At 37.7% G+C, this 23722-nt stretch overlaps 1 protein-coding gene across 1 annotated transcript in view; it reads left to right on the top strand.

The window, feature by feature from the left end:
- The first annotated feature begins 3812 nt into the window (after positions 1 to 3812).
- LOC102787537 (E3 ubiquitin-protein ligase rnf213-alpha-like) overlaps positions 3813 to 23722 on the top strand; it is a 50766-nt gene continuing 30856 nt past the window's right edge. The window contains exons 1-15 of the mRNA XM_087852877.1: positions 3813 to 3899; positions 6509 to 6607; positions 6689 to 6811; positions 6992 to 7178; positions 7493 to 7666; positions 8300 to 8452; positions 9888 to 10498; positions 10885 to 11044; positions 11122 to 11339; positions 16505 to 16642; positions 16988 to 17140; positions 17232 to 18468; positions 18972 to 19156; positions 19312 to 19467; positions 19611 to 23162. Of these exons, the coding sequence (XP_087709003.1) occupies positions 3813 to 3899; positions 6509 to 6607; positions 6689 to 6811; positions 6992 to 7178; positions 7493 to 7666; positions 8300 to 8452; positions 9888 to 10498; positions 10885 to 11044; positions 11122 to 11339; positions 16505 to 16642; positions 16988 to 17140; positions 17232 to 18468; positions 18972 to 19156; positions 19312 to 19467; positions 19611 to 23162 (7233 nt within the window). The remainder of the gene's footprint in view (positions 3900 to 6508; positions 6608 to 6688; positions 6812 to 6991; positions 7179 to 7492; positions 7667 to 8299; positions 8453 to 9887; positions 10499 to 10884; positions 11045 to 11121; positions 11340 to 16504; positions 16643 to 16987; positions 17141 to 17231; positions 18469 to 18971; positions 19157 to 19311; positions 19468 to 19610; positions 23163 to 23722) is intronic.

The raw sequence follows: 23722 nt of genomic DNA, 5'->3' as shown, positions 1-23722 counted from the left end.
GCCCAGCTGAAAAAACTTCAGAAGAGTCACAGAATTTACAGAAAATGCATTATTTTGTGATATGTATCGCTGTTGGGATGAGAAATGTCTTATATCAAGACATGAGATTTTGGTCATATCGCACAGGCCTAGCAGGCAGGAAGAGGACCCAAATGCAGGACTAACGAACACAAAGAAGTAAACTAAAAGGGGCAGCGTTTATTAGGCTGTGACAAAACTCAAATACCAGAAATAAGAAAACATAGCCTAAAATGGAAAACTAACAGCAAAACACTGGGAAACTAGAAACCTGGGACCTAGAAGCTAGGACCTGGAAAATATGACGGAACACACAGCACATGGAACAACATAACAACAGGCAGAGGAAAACACAGGGCTTAAATACACCAAGGATAACAAGGGAATGAAACACAGGAGGGAAACGTAGCTGAGACTAATCTGACAAAACGAGACAGGGAGGATGCAAAACTGAATACAGTAAACATAGGACGAGGGACTTTCAAAGTAAAACAGGAAACATGAGACCAACAAAGAGACATGGTCTTGACACTGAGACAAGTAGACATGACTGACTGGGGACACAGGAGATGCACGAACATAGAGACAAGAGAGACTAGACATAAACGCGGAATACAGGGGAGGCACAATAACAGAAACCTAGGGACTAGAAACTATAGAAAGTATATTAAGTTCTGTGGTTATTAAAATTCAATATGCACAAGCCTAAATGTTCTAATCTTATATGCCCCCAAAAGTATGAATGGACCAACTGAATAATACATTTACTAAACTTGGCATATTTTGTGTTTCAAAGGTGAATGGCATCAATATGATGATATGATCCATCCCAAATTAAACACTGCCTGGTACTGGAATACTGCAAAAAGAACTGTGATGGAAGGGAGAGACCAAGCTGGCTGGGAGATGTTAAAAATAATCTTTGATCTTCTCACAACCTGGAATGAACAAAATGTAGAAAACTTCTTTCTCCTGCTGCAACAGTTCATTCATACATACACTCATCCTCTACTTCATGATGGTATGGAAAAACAGTGGGGATTACCATATGGCTCAGAACAGGTAAATGACGTGTTTTATGTTGTGTTTTATGTTTTATGTTTCAACATATTACATCCTGTGGCAGGAATAAGGCACGGCGGGTCCAGGGATCAGCGTTTTCAGACATTTTATTCACAACACCTCACACCACACACCACACACACCTGAGTCCCCGTGTTTTAACCTGGCGGGCGTGATTGCGGATGCCGTGCAGGTGCGTCCGCCCTCCCTGCACGCCACCGCAGACCACGCCCCACCACACATCCATAATCCAACAGTATAAGATAAAGTACTGAATGTTTTCCAATGTTCCAAAGTTTTCTGATATTCACCCTTTGCCTTTTCCAGATTAAAAACCTACTAAAAAGGTTTCTGGAGGAAACTATTGGTCTTAGGGCCAGAAAGAAAAGTGAAAGAGTACAATCCTTACTACCAAATCTCCATGCAGGGATTATTGGTTTGCTGGTTTGCAACAAGCATCTGAAGGACAGCATGAGAGATAAACTTTCCATTCTATGCAGTCTTCTTTGCTTGCCTGAAGTGGCGCCGGACAGGTTTGCCATTTTCTGGGAAAAGTTTGCAAATCCTTTGACAGATAAAAAAAGGTAATTAGTGTGTGGTATATTTTTAAGCATAAACATTGTGACAATGATTGTTTTTACAAAGATAATATGGGAGACAAGAACAACCCAGTTTAAAGTCAAAATTTACTAAAACATTATAAAATGTGTTTGTTTATATACAATAGTTACAAAGCCGCAATTTATCCGTTATCGTCAATTTCCCTACGGGGACTAACACATACACATTACATTATTGCAATCTGATCAACCTGATTGGACCTGATTGGACTGGTGCAACAAACAATGTTGTGGGTTTTCCAGTGTAGTGCTCCTGTATTATGTGAATTTTTTGCTGGTCTTGTATGTTTGCTGATCTCTCTACATATACAGAGTTGCAGATGCACTGGAGAACCTTTGCCACACTGCTATAACACACCATATTGAGAAGTGGGTCTTGGTCATCCCTCTGATTCATCTACTGAGAGGAGAAAGCAAACCATTTGAGCCAGTTACCCCAGTCTTGAATCCACAGTTGGAATCCTGGACAGGCTTGAGGGGAATCAAAGGACCCAGCTACGCACAGTAAGTGCTTATCCCCCATAAAGATGTTAAAATGTAATTAAATTTGTCTGGTCCCATTTATCTGCCCTGACCCTAACCCTTTTAACTAGAAATTGGATTGAGATCATGAAAGAACATGCATACCTGGCAGCCATTGATCGTCTTCTTGTGCACTCTTGGATGTGTCTCATACGGGTGGATGACCTAATGAGCTTCATGTCCAGTCCAGTGAGAGTTGAACTACTAGACATTCTTCATTATTTGCAGTTCAACATCAAATCTGGCATAACTCAACCCATGTACAAGGTAAATATTCTTAAAACAGTTATTTTGTTTTTATAATAACAGAGTAATAAATAGCAAAGTGAAATTAAAATTAATATTAATATCAAGTTTTACTTATATTTAATATTATATAACTAAGTAATACTTGGCTATATAAAATTAAGTTGTTGTCACGTCATGTAGCTTCCCTCAATTCTATAGAAATAAATTATTAATTAATAAATTTTAAATTAATAGCATTTTATAATTCATTAATATTATTAATTATTATTTTGACTGTGGCTGTTTTTAATATGAAATTTTTTTTTTTCTAGTTTTTGTGAGGGGGTTTATGTCTGCTATGTGACAAGAGACTGAGTGTTGTGTTCAAAACACCCCCAAGCCAGACAAAATACATAGATAAAATAAATAATTAAAAATAAAATGAAACAAAAAAAATTCTAACCCCAAGTAGCAACCCCAAAAATGAAAGTCAACACTGACTTTTGATTTAATACAGGGTTATAATCCTCCTCTGCCAAGTTCTCACTGTAATCCATTTCGCAAATGAATGTTTTATTATGCAGATTAATTGGTTAATTTTATTTATAGCACTCAACTATTCTGATATGCAAAGACCTGTGACTGGCTAAAGTGCCTTGTCTCATGATATATTTCAGAATAGGAGCAGGAGCTGAAGTCTCTAGATTTTATGTCCAGTGGCATGTGTGTTGTTGCCTTTAACAGCTGTGTCTTCACATTCAGTTAATATCTTCTATGATTCGGATTACAGGTTCTGAAAAATTTGACATCCCATGTCATCAAAAGAGAAAGTCGCTAAAATAACAGGTACAATAAAAAGCCTCTGTTTGTCATTATAGCCCAGTATCTCTGAAGAAGGATCAATATTGATTTTCAGCATCAGTGCTGATGGCAGTCTTTCCTCAAACAATAATGTAATGTTTTCTTCTCTTAGTTTCGATGACAAAAATGGAGAGTGTTGCCTGAAAACTGCACTAATGCTTCTTGGCTCTGTCTGTAATTTCACAAAAGGTCCAAATTACTCTGACCTTCCTCTCCACTTCCTTGAACTAGTCTGTCTGATAGCCAAGGTCTACGGCCACAATGATTCCCAGGTGAGAGCTGCTTGTTAGTCGGTTGGACTACCATATGCACAAAATGTCTTTATGTTTCTTTTAGCTAAACCTCAAAATTCAAAGAATACTTTAATTCCAATGCTTAAATACAAATGTAGAATTATCACATTGACAGCGTTTAGTTTATTTTATTTCATAAAGAAATTTACAACTGTTACAGACGAGAGAACGAATTCAGGAAGAGTCATTTGGGGAGACATTAGAAACAATGAGGAAGTGGCGGAGAAATACCTTCAGTAATAAACTGCTCAATGAATGGAATCCTTTGCAGTTTTCTGTAACCAATGAAATAAAGGTAAGTAGAAATTAAGTAATCTTGTTCTCTGTTATGGTGTCATAAAAATAATTTATGACTTTTCTGCTAATAGTGAACTTAGATATTGCTCATCTTACAAAACAAAAACGAGGGAATCAATGTACACTACCAGTCAAAAGTTTGGACACACCTTCTCATTTAATGGTTTGTCTTAATTTTTACTACTTTCTACATTGTAGATACAAACTGAAGACATCAAAGATATGAAGTAAGATATACGGACTTATGTAGCAAAGAAAAAAAAGATAAATAAATCTAAATATGTTTTATATTTTACATTCCTCAAAGTAGCCACCCTTTGCTTTGTTGACAGCACTGCAAAGCCTCTGCCTTCTCTCGGTGAGCTTCATGATGTAGTCCTGAAATGGTTTCACTTCACAGGTGTGCCTTGTCAGGGTTTGTTTGTGGAATTTGTTGACTTCTTAATGGGGTTGGGACCATCAGTTGTGTTGTGCAGAAGTGAGGTTGGTAAACAGCTGACAGCCCTATTAGATAACTCTTAGAATTCATATTATGGCAAGAACCAACCAGCTAAGTAAAGAGAAATGACAGTCCATCATTACTTTAGCAGCAGAAGGTCAGTCAGTCTGGAAAATTGCTCAAACTTTGAATGTGTCCCCAAGTGCAGTTGAAACAACCGTCAAAAATGGAACTGGCTGGCATGAGGACCACCCCAGGAAAGGAAGACCAAGACTCATCTCTGCTGCTGAGGATAAATTCATCACCAGCCTCAGAAATCGCACCTCAGATTAAAACCCAGATGAATGCCACACAGAGTTGGTGTAGGGGGTGCTTTGCTGGCGCCACTGTTGGGGATTTATTGAAAACTGAAGGCACACTGAACCAGCATGGCTACCACAGCATTCTCCATCCCACCCGGTTTGGTTTAGTTGGACCATCATTTATTTTTCAACAGGAAATGACCTCAAACACACCTCTAGGCCGTGTAAGGACTATTTGACCAAGAAGGAGAATGATGGAGTGCTGCACCGTGGCCTGGCCTCCACAGTCACCTGACCTAAACCCAATCGAGATGATTTGGGATGAGAGTGAAGGCAAAAGGGCCAAAAGGACCAACAAGTGCTCAGCATCTCTGGGAACTCTTTCAAGACTGTTGGAAAACCATTTCAAGTGACGACCTCATGAAGCTCAGAGAGAGAATGCTAAGAGTGTGCAATGCAGTAATCAAAGCAAAGGGTGGCTATTTTGAAAAACCTAAAATATTAAATATGTTTTGAGTTATTTCACTTTTTTTTTGTTTACTACATAATTCCACATGTGTTCATTCTTAGTCTTGTTGCCTTCAGTAAGAATCTACAATGTAAATAGTCATAAAAATCAAGAAACAACATAAAAGGAGAAGGTCTTGATTCATGCTCAATCATCCAGGGAAGTAAATCCGCAAAAGTTGATTTTATTCATCTGGACGTTTTCAGTGGGAGAAATGTTTCGTCACTCATCCAAGTGACTTCTTCAGTCTCCACTGACTGCAGGTTTCCCCAATCTTATAAACAGTACATTTGCATAATGACTGAAACCTGCACCACTGAAAGAACAATGGGATGGGAGGTCAGTTGCTTGATCATTAATATGCAAATTCTCTGGATATTAATGATGAGTGACGAAACATTTCTCCCACTGAAAACACTACGTCCAGATGAACAGAATCAACTTTTGGGGATTAAAGGAGAAGATGTGTTGAAAAATATGACCGGTTGTTTATATGTACTTCATCTTTCCCCATCTCAAAACATCTTCATAGTTGGGGACCAAAGCAAGTGAACAATAGTCTCATTTTGCTTTTAATTGCTTTTGTTTTGTTTCATTTTTGTTTTTAATTAAATGTGTACCACATTTATTTTCTGTGAAGTAAAGCACATTAATACAATTTTTTTTTTCTACAAGAATAGCTTGTGTGATAGGTGCATTAAAGTACGGATCAAGTGTGGACTTGATCCTTATTTAGGCTTACAGTCTGCTCTAAACCATTGTTTTACACATATAAAAAGAGCCTGACATAACTACAACTATGAATTAGTTTTTGAAAAAAGAGAACTAAAATCAAACCAATTTCATGAAAAAAATTTTTACCTACAGGAGTTCTTTTGATATTTGCCCACTTCAGTTCACTAAGTACTCTAGGCTAAATACGTCACAATTGCAGCTATCTGGAATAATAATGTGTCACGTCTCTTTTTAAGATAGCTGTCCTAGTTAGTTTTTTTCTTCATGCTACAAGTGAAAAACAAACTCCCTGCTGTCTGCCTCTCCTTTTTCAGAATCATTTCAAATCATTTATCATTTTAAATATAGCAACAAACAAACAATAAACAGACAGTAAATACAGTTTAAAAAAAAACAGTAAATACTAGGACTACTTGTTACTGTCAAGCATCTAAGTCTAATGCCACTGCAATTGGCGGTGGTATCAGACAATCTTCTGTGAAATTTGAGCAGTTTAAGTCCTTTGTTTCCTGGACTGTAATTTCAGAGTTTCACATTTTCATACTTTTTTTTATCAAGTACAAGTTAACATGCCTATTAGTGGACACTGCAATAATCTATTAAAATGCACATCTTTTTTGTAGGTATGGAGCAATATCCTGAAAGTATCTTTTAGCTGTGAGGAACACACTAAAAACTGGAGAAGTACATTCATGAAGGATTTTGAAGGCAAACTGAAAAATGTAAGAATGAATTTTTATTTGAGTTATCATCATTGCATGTGCACCTGAAAAACATATTGATGATATGTGCTTGTGTGCTAGGAAAAACATGTAAATCAAATTGGAATATACTGTACCACAATGGAAAAGGCGAGCAACACATGTCCATCATTATGCAGCACAATGGAGAAATGTGCACTGGAGGCAGTTGCACGTATTTGCCAGGTATGATTTCAAAAAATTATGAAAAATGCTTATTCATTTCACATGATATAATTGTACATTCAATGGAAATTGAGAGGGGGGGGGGGGGGTTAATAGAAAAAGTTATAAATTCATATTAACACACACACACACACACACACACACACACACACATTAACCTATTCCCCTTTTTCTGCTTAGGATAAATCTGGTGAAGGGGTGTTGAATCTTTTGAAAAGACATAATATCACAAAGTTTCTGAAGCTTATGTCTGTTGTTGTGGTGGAGTCATGGCCCAAAGTCAATGGAGAGTACATTCAAGGCGAAGACTCAATATTTGAGTATCTTATGAACTGGCCCATGGCCAAAACTATCTTCCAATTGGCAGGTAAACTTTAAAATTGAAAAAAAAATAATGTACTACTACTCTTTATTAATGTCTAGATTATTGTTACTCTCTAACATAATATTAATTGCACATTTCTGTGTAGTGCCCATTTCATGTTTATATTATATTTTACATAAATATGTGAACGTAAATGCCAGGCTGTGGGTTTGTAAGGCTGGATGTGTTATTTGTGTAGTATATCTATTTAACAAATTTTAGAAAATAAATGTAGAAAGCCATAAACAGACTTTCATTTTATTTTTATCTAAAAAGTCAGTAAAATGTGTTTGGGTTTTTGTACTCTTGTTTTCCAGGTGCTAGAGAGGGATTGGTTGAATCATTTTCAGATGAAGCACAAACCATGATAGCTTTGGGGGCTTCAGCATTCAAATCTGTATCAGAAAAGTTCCTCAATGGAGACATTCAGTTTAAAGCTCTACTTCACATTTTCCAGAGAAAACGTGAATTTCTTGATTTGCTGAAAACAGGTGAATACAAATATCTATCTACTTCTGCCAGTTCTGCTTAGCATTCCTCTTTATTTCTTCAGTCTTTTGTCTACTTCCTTCAGATTGTTTCTGTGCACTACGCTTTTCCTCTAAAGGGTTTTTTTTGTTTTGTGTTTGTTTTATTATTATTATTAATATTATTATTATTATTATTTCACCTTCTAGAACACATCCCAAAGTATGAAATGAAATTTATCTAGACATTTGAATTTAGTAACACAATTTGCAATTTTAAAAATGATGTTACATGAATAAACTCTCTACAGTTACATTGCAGTTTCACATAAAATGTAAAGTTTGAATGGTCTATTTGATAAAATCTAGGTAAACAAAGATATTTGCATATTTACTGAATAAATGGTTTCTAATCTGTTTAATTCACAACCCAGAAATACAAAGAGGTGTGTGTGTGTGTGTGTGTGTGTGTGTGTGTGTGTGTGTGTGTGTGTGTGTGTGTGTGTGTGTGTGTGTGTGTGTGCGTGTGTGTGTGTGTGTGTGTGGCAGGAAATGTACAAGTAACATGATAACGAAATTTCAGTGGGTGTTATGTATTATGGAGCATTACATTATTTATCTATATTTCTGGTCATCAAAGTGTTTATGCTTCTCCAGATGGTCTATGTGATGATGGTCGCTGCAAAGATGAGCAAAACATGAAAACATTACTAAGACTGAGAGAAGAAGAAGCAGCGGCAGTGAATACTGAAAAGGAGCGGGTCAAAAGTCTTCTGCAAATGTGCCAGGAAGTTCCAGAGCATGTGAAAGGTGGGTGGTTCTAGCAAACTGAGAAAAAAAGAAGCTTGCAAACTAAATTTCAAAAATGTTGAGATGCCTTGTAAAATGTAAATAAAATCAAAATGCAGCTCTAATAAAACCTTTATTTTGTTTACAGTAGATATAAAACATATCAAATGTTTACACTGAGAAAGTGTACAATATTAGGAAAAATATTAGCTTATTTTTAATTTGATGGCAGCAACACATCTCAAAAATTTGGGAAATTGTGCACCATCTGGTCTTCTTTTAACAACAGTCTGTAAATGTCTGGGAACTGAGAAGACCAGCGGCTGGACTTTTGGGAAAGGAATGTTATTCAATTTTTGTCTTACATAGTATTCTAGCTGCTCAGCAGTCTTCTTTGCTGTAGCTTTTGTTTCATGATGCTCCGACAGTTTGCAGTTGGTGAAAAGGTCCCAGCATTTTCAGAACTTAATTTTTACTATTATATTTTTATATCATTATACTCTTTTCATTTAATTGTTACAACTGTCATCTCAGAGTAAAAAGTTCACAGTTTAAACCTCCCTGTTCAGTGGAAGCTTTTCTGTATGACTCTGTGGGTTTTCTCTGAGTACTCCTGCACATCAGGTGCTGTTAAGGTGGTGATGGAGCTTTTGGCCCTGTTCTAGATAATACTGCAGAAAAAAAAAAGGTCTGATATCTCCTCAATGATAGAGATATTTTTTTTTAAAAAAATGAATACCTCTGGGACAAATTTACCAATGGTCTACACGAACATAAAGCATTTTTTTGGTCTTATAAAGTTATTCTCATGATTTACCAAGGAGGCATAATGTCAGTTTTGCAATGAATGGTGTGGGCACAGGTTCTTTTATGCCTGGAATAGAATTAAACTTTTCAAAAGCCAGACGTTTTGAAGAACATTTAAATAAAACATGCTAACATGATTTACAAAAGAATGATTTTATTGCGTCTGATACGGCAGTGACAATTTCCAATCGAATGTTTTATTTTGCTTGTTCATATTACTGGGAGAGGGTATGTGACAATGAGCATGCATTTGGCCTTGGATGGTTCAAGGGTGTCAATGTGGTGCCAGAGCTTCTGCTGTGTCCTGAAACTCTTTTCTAAGACCTCACCCTGAATATTTATAGAACCAATTAATTATTTTGGGTAAGCAGAACATATCTTAGTAGTTTTTCATTAGAAGTGTGGACATTCATTTTTTAACACTGTAAAAATAAATAGATCCATATAGGAGCCTCTGGACCGAAGGACCGAATTCAGGAGGAATTCTATTGATCTTAAAAGGCTGTTGCTACTTCATATTGAAAGAGTGAATAATGAACTCTTTGGGTCTAGAAATAATTAACCTAGGAAATGACTGGGAAAATAATTTTTGGTGTTATATTTTCACAGTAATTTTTATGCTTACATCTTTTCCACATCTAATCCACAGTTGATTTCAATGGATTGGACAAAAAGCTTGATCAGAACACAGATACAATGAAACTGAATGAATTTATGAAGGTCCGCACTCTCGATGGACTGATCTCTCCTACAGCTGTAAATGTCACTTATTTCAATCTGTGTGATACAACTTGCCAAATGGCTTCAGAACTGAATGCCATCAAAGACAGCATGATCTTCAGAACATGCTGGAAAAACCAAGTGGAGGAGCTATCAAGAGACCAATCAGATACAGATAACATTGATAGAAATGAAGAAATCTATACCCTTGACCAGGTCTACAACAAAATATTTCAGAGCTGCTACAACAATTACAAAAAGCTTTATGATAGTCTGAAGAGTGGAGAACTTCTATTGGAAGAAATTGACAACATCTTTGAAGGCTATAAAGGAAAGTGTGAAGACTTGAAAAAGGACTTAGATATCATGTGCAGAGTAGACACATCTGATAACAGAACATGGATCAAAGAAAGGGTTAACCAAATTCAGCAATACCAGGATGTTCATCTAGCAGTTGAATCTTCCAAAATCATTGAGGACATCAAAAGCATGCTATGTCCAGAAGGGGACTTCAGTGTACTGGAGAAGTTGCTGCAAATGGTATGTTTAAAATTACTTAATATTATTAAAAACAAGGTAATTGAAAGAAACTCTAGCCCTTACCTGCAAAATATTCACATTTGACTTACTTTTGACTCCTTTGATGGATGAATCCAGTCATGCTCAGCTGAAGAAAATATATTCTTGATATATATTATATAATTGAGTTATTAAGATAAATTATCATCTATTAGTGATCATGTTGAACTACAGACACTGCTAAAAATCATTTTGATCTTGTTCTCAGATGTAAAATATTCTAAAAGAATGACAGACATGAAATGTGCGTGATCTAAACAACCATCATAAAACATTTATTTGGGGGTATAAATACTCTTCTATAAAATACATTTTTGTGGGATTTAATATCATTGTATATTTTTCAGAATGACTCCAGCTTCAAGAAAAACAACCTGAACTGCATTGATGATGCTTTCATAAATGCAAAAAATATTCTTAAAGGCATTACAGACAGTCGCAAGGAATGTCTTCAAAGATTCCTCCAGAGTAAAGACTTTATCCAGTGGATTAAAAAAGAACTTAAAGGTATAGAAGATTCTATTTTTATCATTAACAATTAAATATAGCATTTCATAACAACTAAAGAATACTTGTAACTGCAGATATCAATGAGCTGAAGGTTTTTGTTGACCTGGCATCAATCTCTGCTGGAGAAAATGACATGGATGTCGATCGAGTGGCCTGCTTTCATGATGCTGTCCTTGGTTTCTCGTCCATGCTGTATGACCTGAAGCAGGATTCTGATTTTCAGAAATTCAATGAGTCACTTGCAAAATTGTGGAAGGCACTTGATAATGACAAAGATATACCCAAGAAGCTGGTAAGACCTTCCTTTATGAAATATAACTAACATCACTGCTATAAATGGATAGAAGTACTAACATTAAGAATATGTCCTGATTTATCACTGAAGCTGTTAAAAAATTAAAAACCTTGCTTCCATTAAATATCATAGGTTATTTAAAAGATATTTCTTAATATAGATATTACTGATACTAATCTATATTAACAATATAATCAGTAGTCTGAGGTTTTAGTTTAGTTTTAGTTTTTAGTTAAGGAAAGGTCTGACTACTGTGGATGAATTTTGCTATATGGGCTGTGAAGGCAGCTGCAAAAATGGGCAAAACAGTGGCACGGTGGTTAGCACTGTTGCCGCACAGCAAGAAGGTCTTGAGTTCAATTCCACCATCAGGCCGGGGTCTTTCTGTGTGGAGTTTGCATGTTCTCCCTGTGTTTGCGTGGGTTCCCTCCAGGTACTCCGGCTTCCTCCCACCGTCCAAAGACATGCAACTTGTGGGGATAGGTTAATTGAATAATTCAAATTGCCACTAGGTGTGAATGTGCGAGTGAATGTGCGAGTGAATGTGAGTGCGAATGGTTGTCTGTCCCTGTGTGTTGGCCCTGCGACAGACTGGCGACCTGTCCAGGGTGTACCATGCCTCTCGCCCTATGACAGCTGGGATAGGCTCCAGCACCCCCCGCGACCCTGAAGAGGATAACCGGAAGCGAATGGATGGATGGGGCTGTGAAGGTTCTCAGTCATCCAGGTTATCGTGGTCTAAGGAACTTGGAAAGAACGTCTGGACTTCTTTAAGTTGCTTGAAGACATTTCACCTCTCATCCGAGACGCTTCTTCAGTTCTAAGGTCAATTGGTGGAGAGTCCCAGATTTAACTCCTAGGGGAGTGTCCTTCAAGAGGGTCAAGGACCCCTATCCTTGAAAGAGTGACCTTTAGATGTAGACAGAAAGCCAAGTCTTGTCTTGTGGAGGTGGCTCTTCAATGTTGTGCCATGCGTTTATGACGTGGTTGTTTGGTCACTCCAATGTAGAGGTCTGAGCATTCCTCACTACACTGTACAGAATACACTACATTATTAAGTTTGTGTTGAGGAGTTTTGTCTTTGGGATGAACCTGTTTTTTTTTTTTTCTGAGTTTGTGGCTGGGTCTGAAGTACACTGGGATGTCATGCTTGGAAAAGACTCCCCTGAGTTTTTCTGATAAACCAGCTACATAGGGGATGACAACATTGTTGCGTTGTCTTTCTGATCTTCCCTAGATGGTGTCTGACCTTCTTTTCTGTGCATCTTTGCTGACTTGATGATCACATGTTTTAAGGGCTTCCTTTAATAATAATAATGATAATGTATACTTTATTGATCCCCTTGGGGAAATTATTCTCTCTGCATTTAACCCATTCACTCAGTAAAGCAGTGGGCAGCTGCAAATCAGGTGCCCGGAGGGCAGTGTGTAGGGACGGTACCTTGCTCAGGGGTACGTCAGGGTAGTTGTTCAGTGGATTTGAACCCCGACCTTCCGATTATGGGCCAGAACTACTGAGCTATCCCTGCCATGTGTGTGTTGGAGGGCTTAGAGGGAACATTTTATGCCCGGTGTTGTAAGGTCCTGATTACTCCAAGTTTGTGTTCCAGAGGGTGGTGGGAGTCAAAGAGGAGGTGCTGGTCCGATGACACCTAGGTCAAAATCGAAACCCAAGAAGTAGAATCCTTTAATGCTCACATCAATGCTGTAGATAAAAACATAAAGCTCGCCAGGGAAGACAAAAAGGATAACTGTTTGCCATTCCTGGACTGTGCTGTGCGCATTAAAGGGAATGGAAACTGTCACGTAAAGGAATGTTATTTTTCTGTCACTGTGTTATTATTCACATGCACAATCACTATTTCATCATTACTTCATTAGTCTGCATCACTTATCATTATCATTATCAGGTTATCACCCATATTATCATGTATCATTTACCACTTAGTATATTTTCCAGAGCACGCAGAATCAAACACATTCACAGTAAGTCAGATGAGGACGCTGAACTTTCGGTGGCCTGGACCAACAATCTTGCACAACAGCACACTTGTTTTTCACAGTTGATATGACTATATATGGAAAACATCTAGTTTCTGGTCCGGGGAAGGAGTTGTTGTTATTCTGAAGAAGATCATGTCCAGGAATTGTTCTGACGTCATAAAGGCTATAAAGCTTTCTGTTTTGGGGATGAGCGGAGAGACCGGCCCTCCCGCACTGTATAATACATGTGTGTTAATAAATCACTTTTTGGACACTCCCTAGGACTCTGTCTGCGCTTACTTTTCTTTCCAAATCAAAAAGAACCTTTACAAAACCTCAACGTTGAAGTTGAGGTTTCCATCGGACCAGCACCTCCTCTTTGACTCCCACTACCCTCTGGAACACAAACTTGGAGTAATCAGGACCCTACAATAGGGATGCAACGATACCAATTTTTTCAAACCGATACGATACCGATACTTGGATCTGAGCACCTGCCGATACAGAGTACAAAAACCGATACTTACCACACACACACACACACACAAATGCAATGAGTTGGAAGAAAGTTTTTATTTTATTCTCTGCCAATAAAAAATTTAATCTTAATAAAAATGACCACAAAAAAATTTCAAGTGAAAAATAAGCACTTCTGTTAAATTATTGCAGAGTCTCCACATTGTAATTTAACAAAATATCACTGAACTATTGGCACTGTCTCGAGCTTTCAGAATAATAAATAAACACTTTGAGAATAAAATAAACTTTTAAATTGTTGCAGAGTATCCATATTGTAAACAAACAAACAAAATAACGAAAGTATTTGGCATTGACAAACAAACTCCTCACCTGCCCGTGGATCATCAGTCCACTGCGCCGTTAAACCAAGGACTGACATCGTGCACACACTGCTTGTCTTTACCTCTTTAGAAAGTTTTGGCACCATTATCTCCCTGATGTATGGGCGGTTGGGAATTTCATATCGCAGCTCGAGTATGCTGAGAAGACGGTGCAATCCTATGTTTTCCACGACCTGCATTGGCTGGTCATCCAGAGCAATAAAATGAGTCAGAGCCTCTGTTATTTTAACTGCCCATGGATTTTTCAACGCTTTTCCAAAACCTGAGTTAAAGTTGGCTGTTCCAGTCCACACTGCTGACATTTTGTTTAGCCTAGCTACAGCAGCCTCCAGTTTCTCTTTTTTATCTGGAGCCGCCAGTCTCACTCGCCTAACCCTGTGCCTGTTCAGCGTGGGATGTCCCCCTAGTGGCCAATCTAAAAAACTACAACAGAAATGACAAGCCACCCTCTGATTAATGAAATAAGTTAGTATCGGTTCATGGTATCGGTTAACTTTTCCGAGTATGAGTACACACACATTTTACAGTATCGGCCCCAATACCCGATACCAGTATCGTATCGGTGCATCCCTACCCTACAACACCGGGCAGAAAATGTTTCCTCTAATATCTGAAGGGAAAAGGAAGGAACACACACAAAAAGGAAGCTCTTAAAACATGTGATTATCCTAATTGGGCTCTCGTCAAGTCAGCATAGAAAAGAAGATCAGACACCAACTAGGGAAGATCAGAAAGGCAAACGCAACAATGTTGTCATCCTCTATGTAGCCGGTTTATCAGAAAAACTCAGGAGAGTCTTCTCCAAGCATGACATATCAGTGTACTTCAGACCAGCTCACACTCAGACAGAAACTGGTTCAGATGGTTTGGAAGAGCACTGATAGAAGCCATCTATGTCCACTGTGAACAACCATCTTTGAACAGAGGTGATGGTTTATGACACCAACTGTCTGCTATGTATGATCCAGTTTTGAGATCCCTTCCCAGACGCCTTAACGCCCACTCACATCCTTGGCCTTGTGACCTAAAGAAATCACATGATAGGGTGGGGCTACGTTGCACAGTGGGTTCACCCAAAATCTTGGCTGATTGTGACCCACACCCATTTTCACATCTTGGCTCGTGTGATTAGGTAGAGGATCAAATGGGGGTCCATTGTCCCTCTTGGGGGGATACTCCCATAGGGCTTAAATCTGGGACTCTTCGCCAAGTGACCTTAGAACTGAAGAAGCTTCTCAGATGAGATGTGAAACGTCTTCAAGCAACTTAAAGAAGTCCAGACGCTTTTCTTTCCAAGCTCCTTAGACTTTTCTATATGGGCTTAATATTACAGATTTAAAATATTAAAAGATTTGTTGATCAAATATTGTAGATCTTTACAAAGTTAATGCAATATCCATGATTTATTGCTTTGTACATTTTTTAGATGTGAAATAAATGAACTTAGTAAGTACATTTATTTATTTATAGAGTGACTTTCAAAAAATCAAAAGGCATCTCTCTGTAAATAAAACCAACAATGCAAAAAACATTAGACCAGGAATAAAATTACACCAAAAAAGTGAAAAACTATAGCCTGACTGTCAATTTAAAAGGATACGTTTTTAGCTGCTTTTTGAAAGAGTCCACTGAATTTACAGATTGCAAACTGGACTGTGGAAAAACACGGAATTCTCTCCTCAATCTTAAAAAAAGATTGTTCCTTTTTAAAATGCTTGTGAGTAAAGTAGCGGGACCAGACGGTTTATGTGCTGAGTTTTATAGAGAATCCCAAGAAATTTTAGCTGGCCCGTTGTTGAACATGTACAATAACGTCTTTAAAAAGGGTCTCTTGCCCAATTCTTTCAGGTTTGCCAAATATAATTTAATGTGGCACAATAACACTCTTATTACTTAACTGATTCTGAATGCCAAAGTGGCTACAATACTACTCATCCTCACCTTCATCAGGAGTGGGAGCAGTCAAATAGCAAATCCAAATAATGTAGATTACACAAATTTAAAGTTGTGTCTATTAAGGCATTATTTTGGGAAGGAAGCCTTCTCAATAAAAGGATTTATTTGGAAGTCAGTATACAGCAAAATAATTACTAAACCACTGCCACAAACCAAGTACATAAAAAGAAAAACTACAGTGTGTGATATGTCACCTTGTGAAAGACCCGTATTTGCTCGGGTTATCTCTTTTGATTTACCATGTCCGTAGTCTGGAACACATATTTCCAGTTAACTCATCTTCAATTATTTTATTGGACATTTATGAAAACATTTAGTCTACCTAGAAATACATAAATTGTTTTGTTTGATGTCTCATTTCAGCGGGATACTTCACGCCACCTGGACTGGTTAACAACTGTTAGAGAAAGCCATGGATCTGTTGAATTTTCATCTCTGTCTCTGGCTACATCCATCAATGAAAGGGGAATATATTTTATCAAGGCACAAAACCAGAAAAAGGTACACAAATGAATTACATGTCAGTGTTGTATAATTTCAAAATAAATAAAAAATAGTTTTAGAATAAAAATTAGTTTTACAATAAAACATTGCAAAATTTTTTCTTGTAATAGTTAGTGTCACCTTTTATGTGAATTTCTTTGTAATTTTATTTGAGTATTACGTATATAAATTCTAAGAAACAAACATATTTGAACAATACATTTTTAGATAAGTTCCCCTTTAAGCTGATTTTCCTGTTAACCTTTCACTGTACTAATTTGCGTATGTGCATGAGATCATAGTTTCTCAGTCGAAGGACAAACACACTTCTACAGTAATCATTTTTGATTCTTCCCTTTATAGATTGCTTTAGAGAATTCACTGACCTTGCAAATTGAGGATGGACATGCAAACATGACATATACCTATGAGGACCTGAAAGAACTGCAAAATAAACTTATGCTTATGTCTGGAAAAAAGCAACAAAATCAGAGCGAAGTGGAGCGCTTCACTGAGGTATGATTTTGTTATCATTTGCTACATTGATGTTTTAACAATAGCTTATATTTTTATGTCACCTGTAATCTAATTTCTTCTTCATATTCAGGTGTTTGAAAACATCCAAAGATTTGCCAAAGCATTTGTAGACCTTCACACTGCAGGGAACCCACTTTTCAGGTGTTGGGAAGCTAAGATTTTTTGTAAACCTCAGAGTGACCCATGTATCATTATGGAAATTAGGTTTTGCAAGACCCTGTGTGGCTTCCAAGTAAATGGAAGTTTAGTTGAACAGCTTACAGCTCTATCCAAGAAGATGGAGATGTTTCTTGATGACTGGCAAAACTTCATGGACACACAGAGATTTAACCACTACTACTTAAACTACTTCACAGCAGAACAAATATTCTACTTGTGCAGTGTTCTGATTCCAACAAACATGAATGCAGAACTCGAAGACAAAGCGCTGATGATGCTTTCTTTTATCAAAGCAAACTGCACAACATCAGAGGTCCGGAGTACATGGGGAAGGTTTTATAACCAATATGGCAAAAGGGATAATGAACACAGTGAGCCATCGTCACCCAGTGTTAGTCATTTTGCACATGACAGTGACTCAGCAGATGAAGCAGACAAGGCTCTTGGATTGAAAGAGTTGGAGGAGTTGTGGAATGGCTACATGAAAAACAAGGAAATATTTTTCCATGACTTACTAGACATTAGGAGTTTAGGACGTCTCTTGCAGTTGATGGCAGAAAACCGAGATCAGAATGAGTTGGAAGATGAACCGGTACTCTCAGAGACGAAAGACTGTTCACTCAGAAGGGAGTTTCCAAAAGGCCTAAAGTCAAAACAACCTAATCTCATTATCTGCCAACATGATGAGATCCTGACTTCAAGTATCTGCTTGTACATGACCAGTGACTTTGAGCCATTGCCAACTTATGATGAAGTGCTTTTGTGTACCCCTTCAACATCTTATGAACAAGTAGAGCTTTTCCTGAGAAGATGCCTCACATCAGGTGACACTGGCCAGAAGATTTACACAATGCTGTGGGCAGACCAGCTTTCCTATGATATTAGCTGTGCAATGGAAAAGTATTTTCAGAAACTGCATTCCCATAAAAAGGATTACAGGCTAGTGATCTTTTGCAGCTCTGATAGAGAGCACACTTATATCCCTACTGCCTTCAGTCAGTACAAAACAGACTTTGTGCCACAAGAGCCACTGGAAAAGATTCAGCAGTACTTGTCCCTTCATTACATCGTTACCTCAGATTACAAGAATGCTATGTTCAAAGGTGGCCATTCTCTGGGTATTGTTGCTTCCAGTCGTGCAGGAGTTGGTGAGTTTTAAATGTGACTTTCTCTCCATCAATCCATTATGTACAATAATTGTTAAGATAGGACATCAATAAAACCTTAAAAAATACATCTCTTTTTATGTTTATGCATAAATTTGCTCTAAAAGCTTTAATCCAGACTTTAATAAGGTTTTATTCATGCATTTTGCAATATCATCTACTATAGATAAAGACAATATGTAGTTCCTTTATCACATATTTTTGTGGTACACTCCATCTTAAAGCATGTTTGTTGTAATTTAATCTACATAGTTGTCTACACAGCATACAGCAACTTTCAGATTTCAGTTATTTTACTTTAAAATGTCCAGTAATAAGTAAGTTGTCCTTAGCAGTTACTTTAATGCTGACAACAAGTGCAAATATCTTTTGCAGTATTTATATAGAAAACAGGGTACTGAATTGTATCTTGCATTGTGTGACAAATACAATTATTGACATGATTTCTGTCAACCAGTTAATAGATTGTTATTCTACCATTTTAGGCAAGTCACTGTATGTCCAAAGACTGTATGAAAAGCTAAAGAAATGTGCCACACAAGGAATGCCATTTAAGAAGTGCATCAGACTAACTGAACATGAGGTTGATGATCACAAGATTCTTCAGTTTTTGTATGACACACCACAACAAAATGATATTAAGGTGTTTCACTTTGATGTCACATCTTCGGTAAGTAATTTTTAAGTAGCCATAGTAAAAGTGCTATTATTTATGAAATTATTCAATTTAAATCTAAATTTTGATTCTTTGAGAATCCCTTAGCTAGTCATAAATTGCTTTATCTAGTAATACCAATTTTTTTTTTTCTCATACGTTGTTTATAGGTGCAAAAAGGCCTGAATGAGCTGATATTCAAGCTATTCTTTTTGCGGTACCTGATGGATTCAGATGGACAGATGTGGCACTGCAGCCAGAACCACTTATATATCATTGAATTACTAGAAACCACAAATGATCAGAACAGATGTGATACCAGATCAGTGAGTGGAGATTTTACTGCTTGTACAGTTTATATACAGATAATTGCTGAACTTGCGGTTTGCAGCTTGTAGGAGAAGATGATATTAAGATTGAGAATAGACCTGAATGTTCTAAACTTAATTATAAATTTATATACTTTTAGGGGCGAAAGGAAAACTTTGCATTCTTGGATGTTTTCCCAAAGGTGTTTTGCCGTCCACCAAAAGAGGTTATGACTTTGGAAATGCAGAAAGAACAAAATCCAGACATGGACTGTGATGACCCCCTCATGGATGATGAATGTTTCAGGAGTGAAGCTTATCAAAGACCATACCAGTACCTCACACGTTTTCACAACAATGACAGTCTTGACAACTTTACTTACCGAGGCATTGAAGGGACTCATGCAAAGTGTCTTCAGATACTCTTAATCAATTGTGGCATAATCGATCCATCATGGGCAGAGCTGCGTAACTTTGTGTGGTTCCTTAATCTTCAGTTGAAAGACTGTGAGAATTCAGTTTTCTGCAAATTTGAGTTGGTTGGAGACACTCTTTGTGGGTTCAAAAACTTTGTGGTTGAGTTCATGATCTTAATGTCCAAAGACTTTGCAACACCATCACTATGCATCACTGACCAGAGCCCAGGGAGGCAACACATTGACATCAGTGGACTAAAAGAAAAAGATTTAGCTCCATTCCTCATTAGAAAAAGGTGGGAATCAGAGCCACATCCATACATCTTTTTTAATGATGACCACATGTCCATGACATTCATTGGATTTCACCTTAGGCCCAATGGCCAGAAAGGGTTTGATGCGGTAAATCCTTTGACAGAAGAAGTGATAAAGAAGAATATCATGAGTCAAAGGCTGTACAATGGCTTAAAACTTCAGAGAGTTCCTTTCAATGCAGACTTTGATCAGCTTCCTAGAGCTGACAAGATTGAACATCTGTGCAGTGTGCTTGGCATCAAGTGGCCAACAGATCCCGATGTAACATATGAACTGACCACCGACAATATACTCAAAATGATGGCAATTCATATGAGATTCAGGTGTGGCATTCCTGTCATCATAATGGGGGAGACAGGATGCGGTAAAACAAGGCTGATAAAATTTATGTGTGAACTAAGAAGATGTGGAGCACCAGCAGAAAACATGAAACTGATCAAGGTTCATGGAGGAACTACATCAGAAATAATTTATGAAAAAGTGAAGGAAGCTGAAACTCTTGCAAGGACCAATAAAGAGAATCATGATCTTGACTTAGTACTTTTCTTTGATGAGGCAAACACCACAGAAGCCATCAGTAGCATCAAGGAGATCCTTTGTGATAATTCAGTGCAGGGACAAGAGTTTTGCTCTAATACAGGCTTACAGATAATTGCAGCCTGCAACCCTTACAGAAAACATACAGACCAGATGATCGAGCGGCTGGAAGCTTCAGGACTGGGCTACCGGGTTCGGGCTGAGGAGACTGAAGACAGACTTGGCTCCATCCCACTCCGCCAGCTTGTGTATCGTGTTCATGTGTTACCACCCAGCATGATACCTCTTGTTTGGGATTTTGGACAGCTTAATGACACAACAGAGCAAATGTACATTGAACAAATAGTACAAAGACAGGTGAAGGCCAGCGCGATTGACATGAGCAATATCCGAACAATAATTAAAGTGTTATCGGCATCGCAAAAGTTCATGAGGGAGAGGAAAGATGAATGCAGCTTCGTCAGTCTGAGAGATGTTGAACGTTGCATGCAAGTATTTCTGTGGTTCCACAATAATCACCCAATGTTTGCTGAAGCTCTAAAAGCCTTTTTACAGCAGCAATCACAGAGAAAACAAAACAAACTACCTGCTAGTGACAGAGTAATCTGGTCACTCTTGATGGCTACTGGAGTGTGCTATCAGTCCTGTTTGGAGAGCAAAAACAAATATCTGAAAACTATCAGCCAAATTCTTCCTGATGAGTATAAATCACAGAGAATAATGCAGGAAATTCAACTCATGCAGGACCTCCTGCTCAATGGTGTACCCATGGCTGAGACAATAGCGAGAAATGAGGCTTTGAAAGAAAACTTTTTCATGATGGTGGTCTGCATTGAGCTGAGAATTCCCCTTTTTATTGTTGGAAAACCAGGAAGCTCCAAATCACTGTCTAAAACTCTAGTTGCAGATGCAATGCAAGGTCCCACATCACATTCTGACCTCTACAAAAAGCTGAAGCAAATACATCTGGTGTCTTTCCAGTGTAGCCCCCATTCAACTCCAGAAGGAATCATTAACACATTTAAGCAATGTGCCCGCTTTCAAGAAAGCAAAAACCTGGACGAATATATTTCAGTAGTTGTTCTTGATGAGATTGGATTGGCTGAGGATTCCCCAAAAATGCCACTGAAAGCACTGCACCCATTACTGGAAGAGGGTTGTGTTGATGATGAGCCAAAACCTCATAAAAGGGTTGGGTTCATTGGAATTTCCAACTGGGCACTGGATCCTGCCAAGATGAATCGTGGAATTTTTGTGTCCCGTGGAGATTTAAATAAACAAGAGCTCATCAAAAGTGCCAGAGGAATCTGTTCCTCTGAGCAACATGTTCTTGAAAAGATTAATCGTCTCTTTGAGCCATTTGCAAAAGCATATATGACAATATGCAAGAAAGGCAAAGGATTTTTTGGTCTGCGAGATTTCTACAGTCTGATAAAAATGTTATTTTCAATTACCAAAACGTCTAATAAGCGTCCTACTGCAGATCAGATCACCGGAGCAGTTCTGCGAAACTTTAGCGGAAAAGATGATGTTGATGTAATTGACATATTCAGCAAAGAAGTCGGAACTGACTTTTCCAATACTAATATCACAACTATTGATATGGTTGAGCAAAGCATCTGTCCAGCTTCCAAAATGGAGGAAAGTCGTTACCTTTTAGTACTCACAAAAAACTATGCTGCTCTTCAGATTCTCCAACAGATATTCTGCTCTCATCAAATCCGCCCAGAGATAATCTTTGGGTCGAGTTTCCCAAAGGATCAGGAGTACACACAGATTTGCAGGAACATAAACCGTGTCAAGGTGTGCATGGAGACAGGACAGACAGTTGTGCTTCTCAACCTTCAAAATCTGTATGAAAGTCTGTATGATGCTCTAAATCAGTACTATGTGACCCTCGGAGGTCAAAATTATGTTGATCTTGGATTAGGAACACATCGTGTGAAATGCAGAGTTCACCAAAACTTCAGGCTCATAGTCATTGAAGAAAAGGAAGTAGTTTATGAGCAGTTTCCAATACCACTCATTAACAGGTTGGAAAAACACTACCTTGACATCAAAACTGTCCTCACAGAGGAACAGAAGATCATTGCCAGACAACTGGAGGAATGGGTTAATGATTTTGTCTCCTCAGAAAAGAAGTATGATCCAAGTGATGTGTTCATCGGCTATCACTCAGACACTTGTTCCTCTGTGGTCATGCAAGTAACAGAGCGTGAGAGTACTGAGACTGATGCTCAGGTCACTCTGAACAAAGCCAAAGACATTCTGCTCAACTGTGCCACTCTGGACTCAGTGGTTCGTTTGGAAAAATCCAAACTGCCTGATGAGGAACGAGAGCATTTAATGCAAGAGTTTGTTAAAGAAGCAATGCACAGTTCACTGGGAGACTACATTGTGTATCACACCCAGCAGCCTGAACAGTCACACTTCTTATTCACTGAGGTAATTTTTTTTGTTTGCTTTCAAATATTACACAGCAACCGAATAACTTTGTAACTTGTTTAAACCAAGTATTGATAATCTGTCTTGAATTCTAGGCCCGTTGAAACTGCTATAATTTTTAGTTCAAAAGAAGCAATATTAAGTGTCATTATGGGCATATGTTGGGTGTTTATGTCAGGACTCTTTATTTGCACTGAGAGTAAGTTTTTAAAGAAAAATTCATATTACAACTAGTTTTTACTTAATATACTCTTAATTTCTCACACTATTTCTGCTAAGGGTTTTTCAAGTTTGCTTTTTCATTCTTTCATATTATCATGGAAAGTAGAAGCACTAGGTTAAATTTTTTAAGGCTTCAGTATAATTCTTATTTGGTTTTGTTAAAAGACTAACTAACTAAATGTGAGGAACACCTGATACTGTGTATAAACAATACCAAATAGTTTGTGGAATGCTTTATTAATTACATATAATGACACATGAAGGAGACATGAAAATACACAAAATGTGGCTTGTCTTTTTTTGTCATTTTGTCATTCTTGGTTCTTTTCTATTCTCAA

The sequence above is a fragment of the Neolamprologus brichardi genome, chromosome 15, assembly GCF_056152115.1.
Source record: "Neolamprologus brichardi isolate AB-2024 chromosome 15, ASM5615211v1, whole genome shotgun sequence".
In the NCBI taxonomy this organism is placed as follows: Eukaryota; Metazoa; Chordata; class Actinopteri; order Cichliformes; family Cichlidae; genus Neolamprologus; species Neolamprologus brichardi.
The sequence above is the reverse complement of the archived record's forward strand: the minus strand, read 5'-3'. Positions and strand labels throughout refer to the sequence as shown.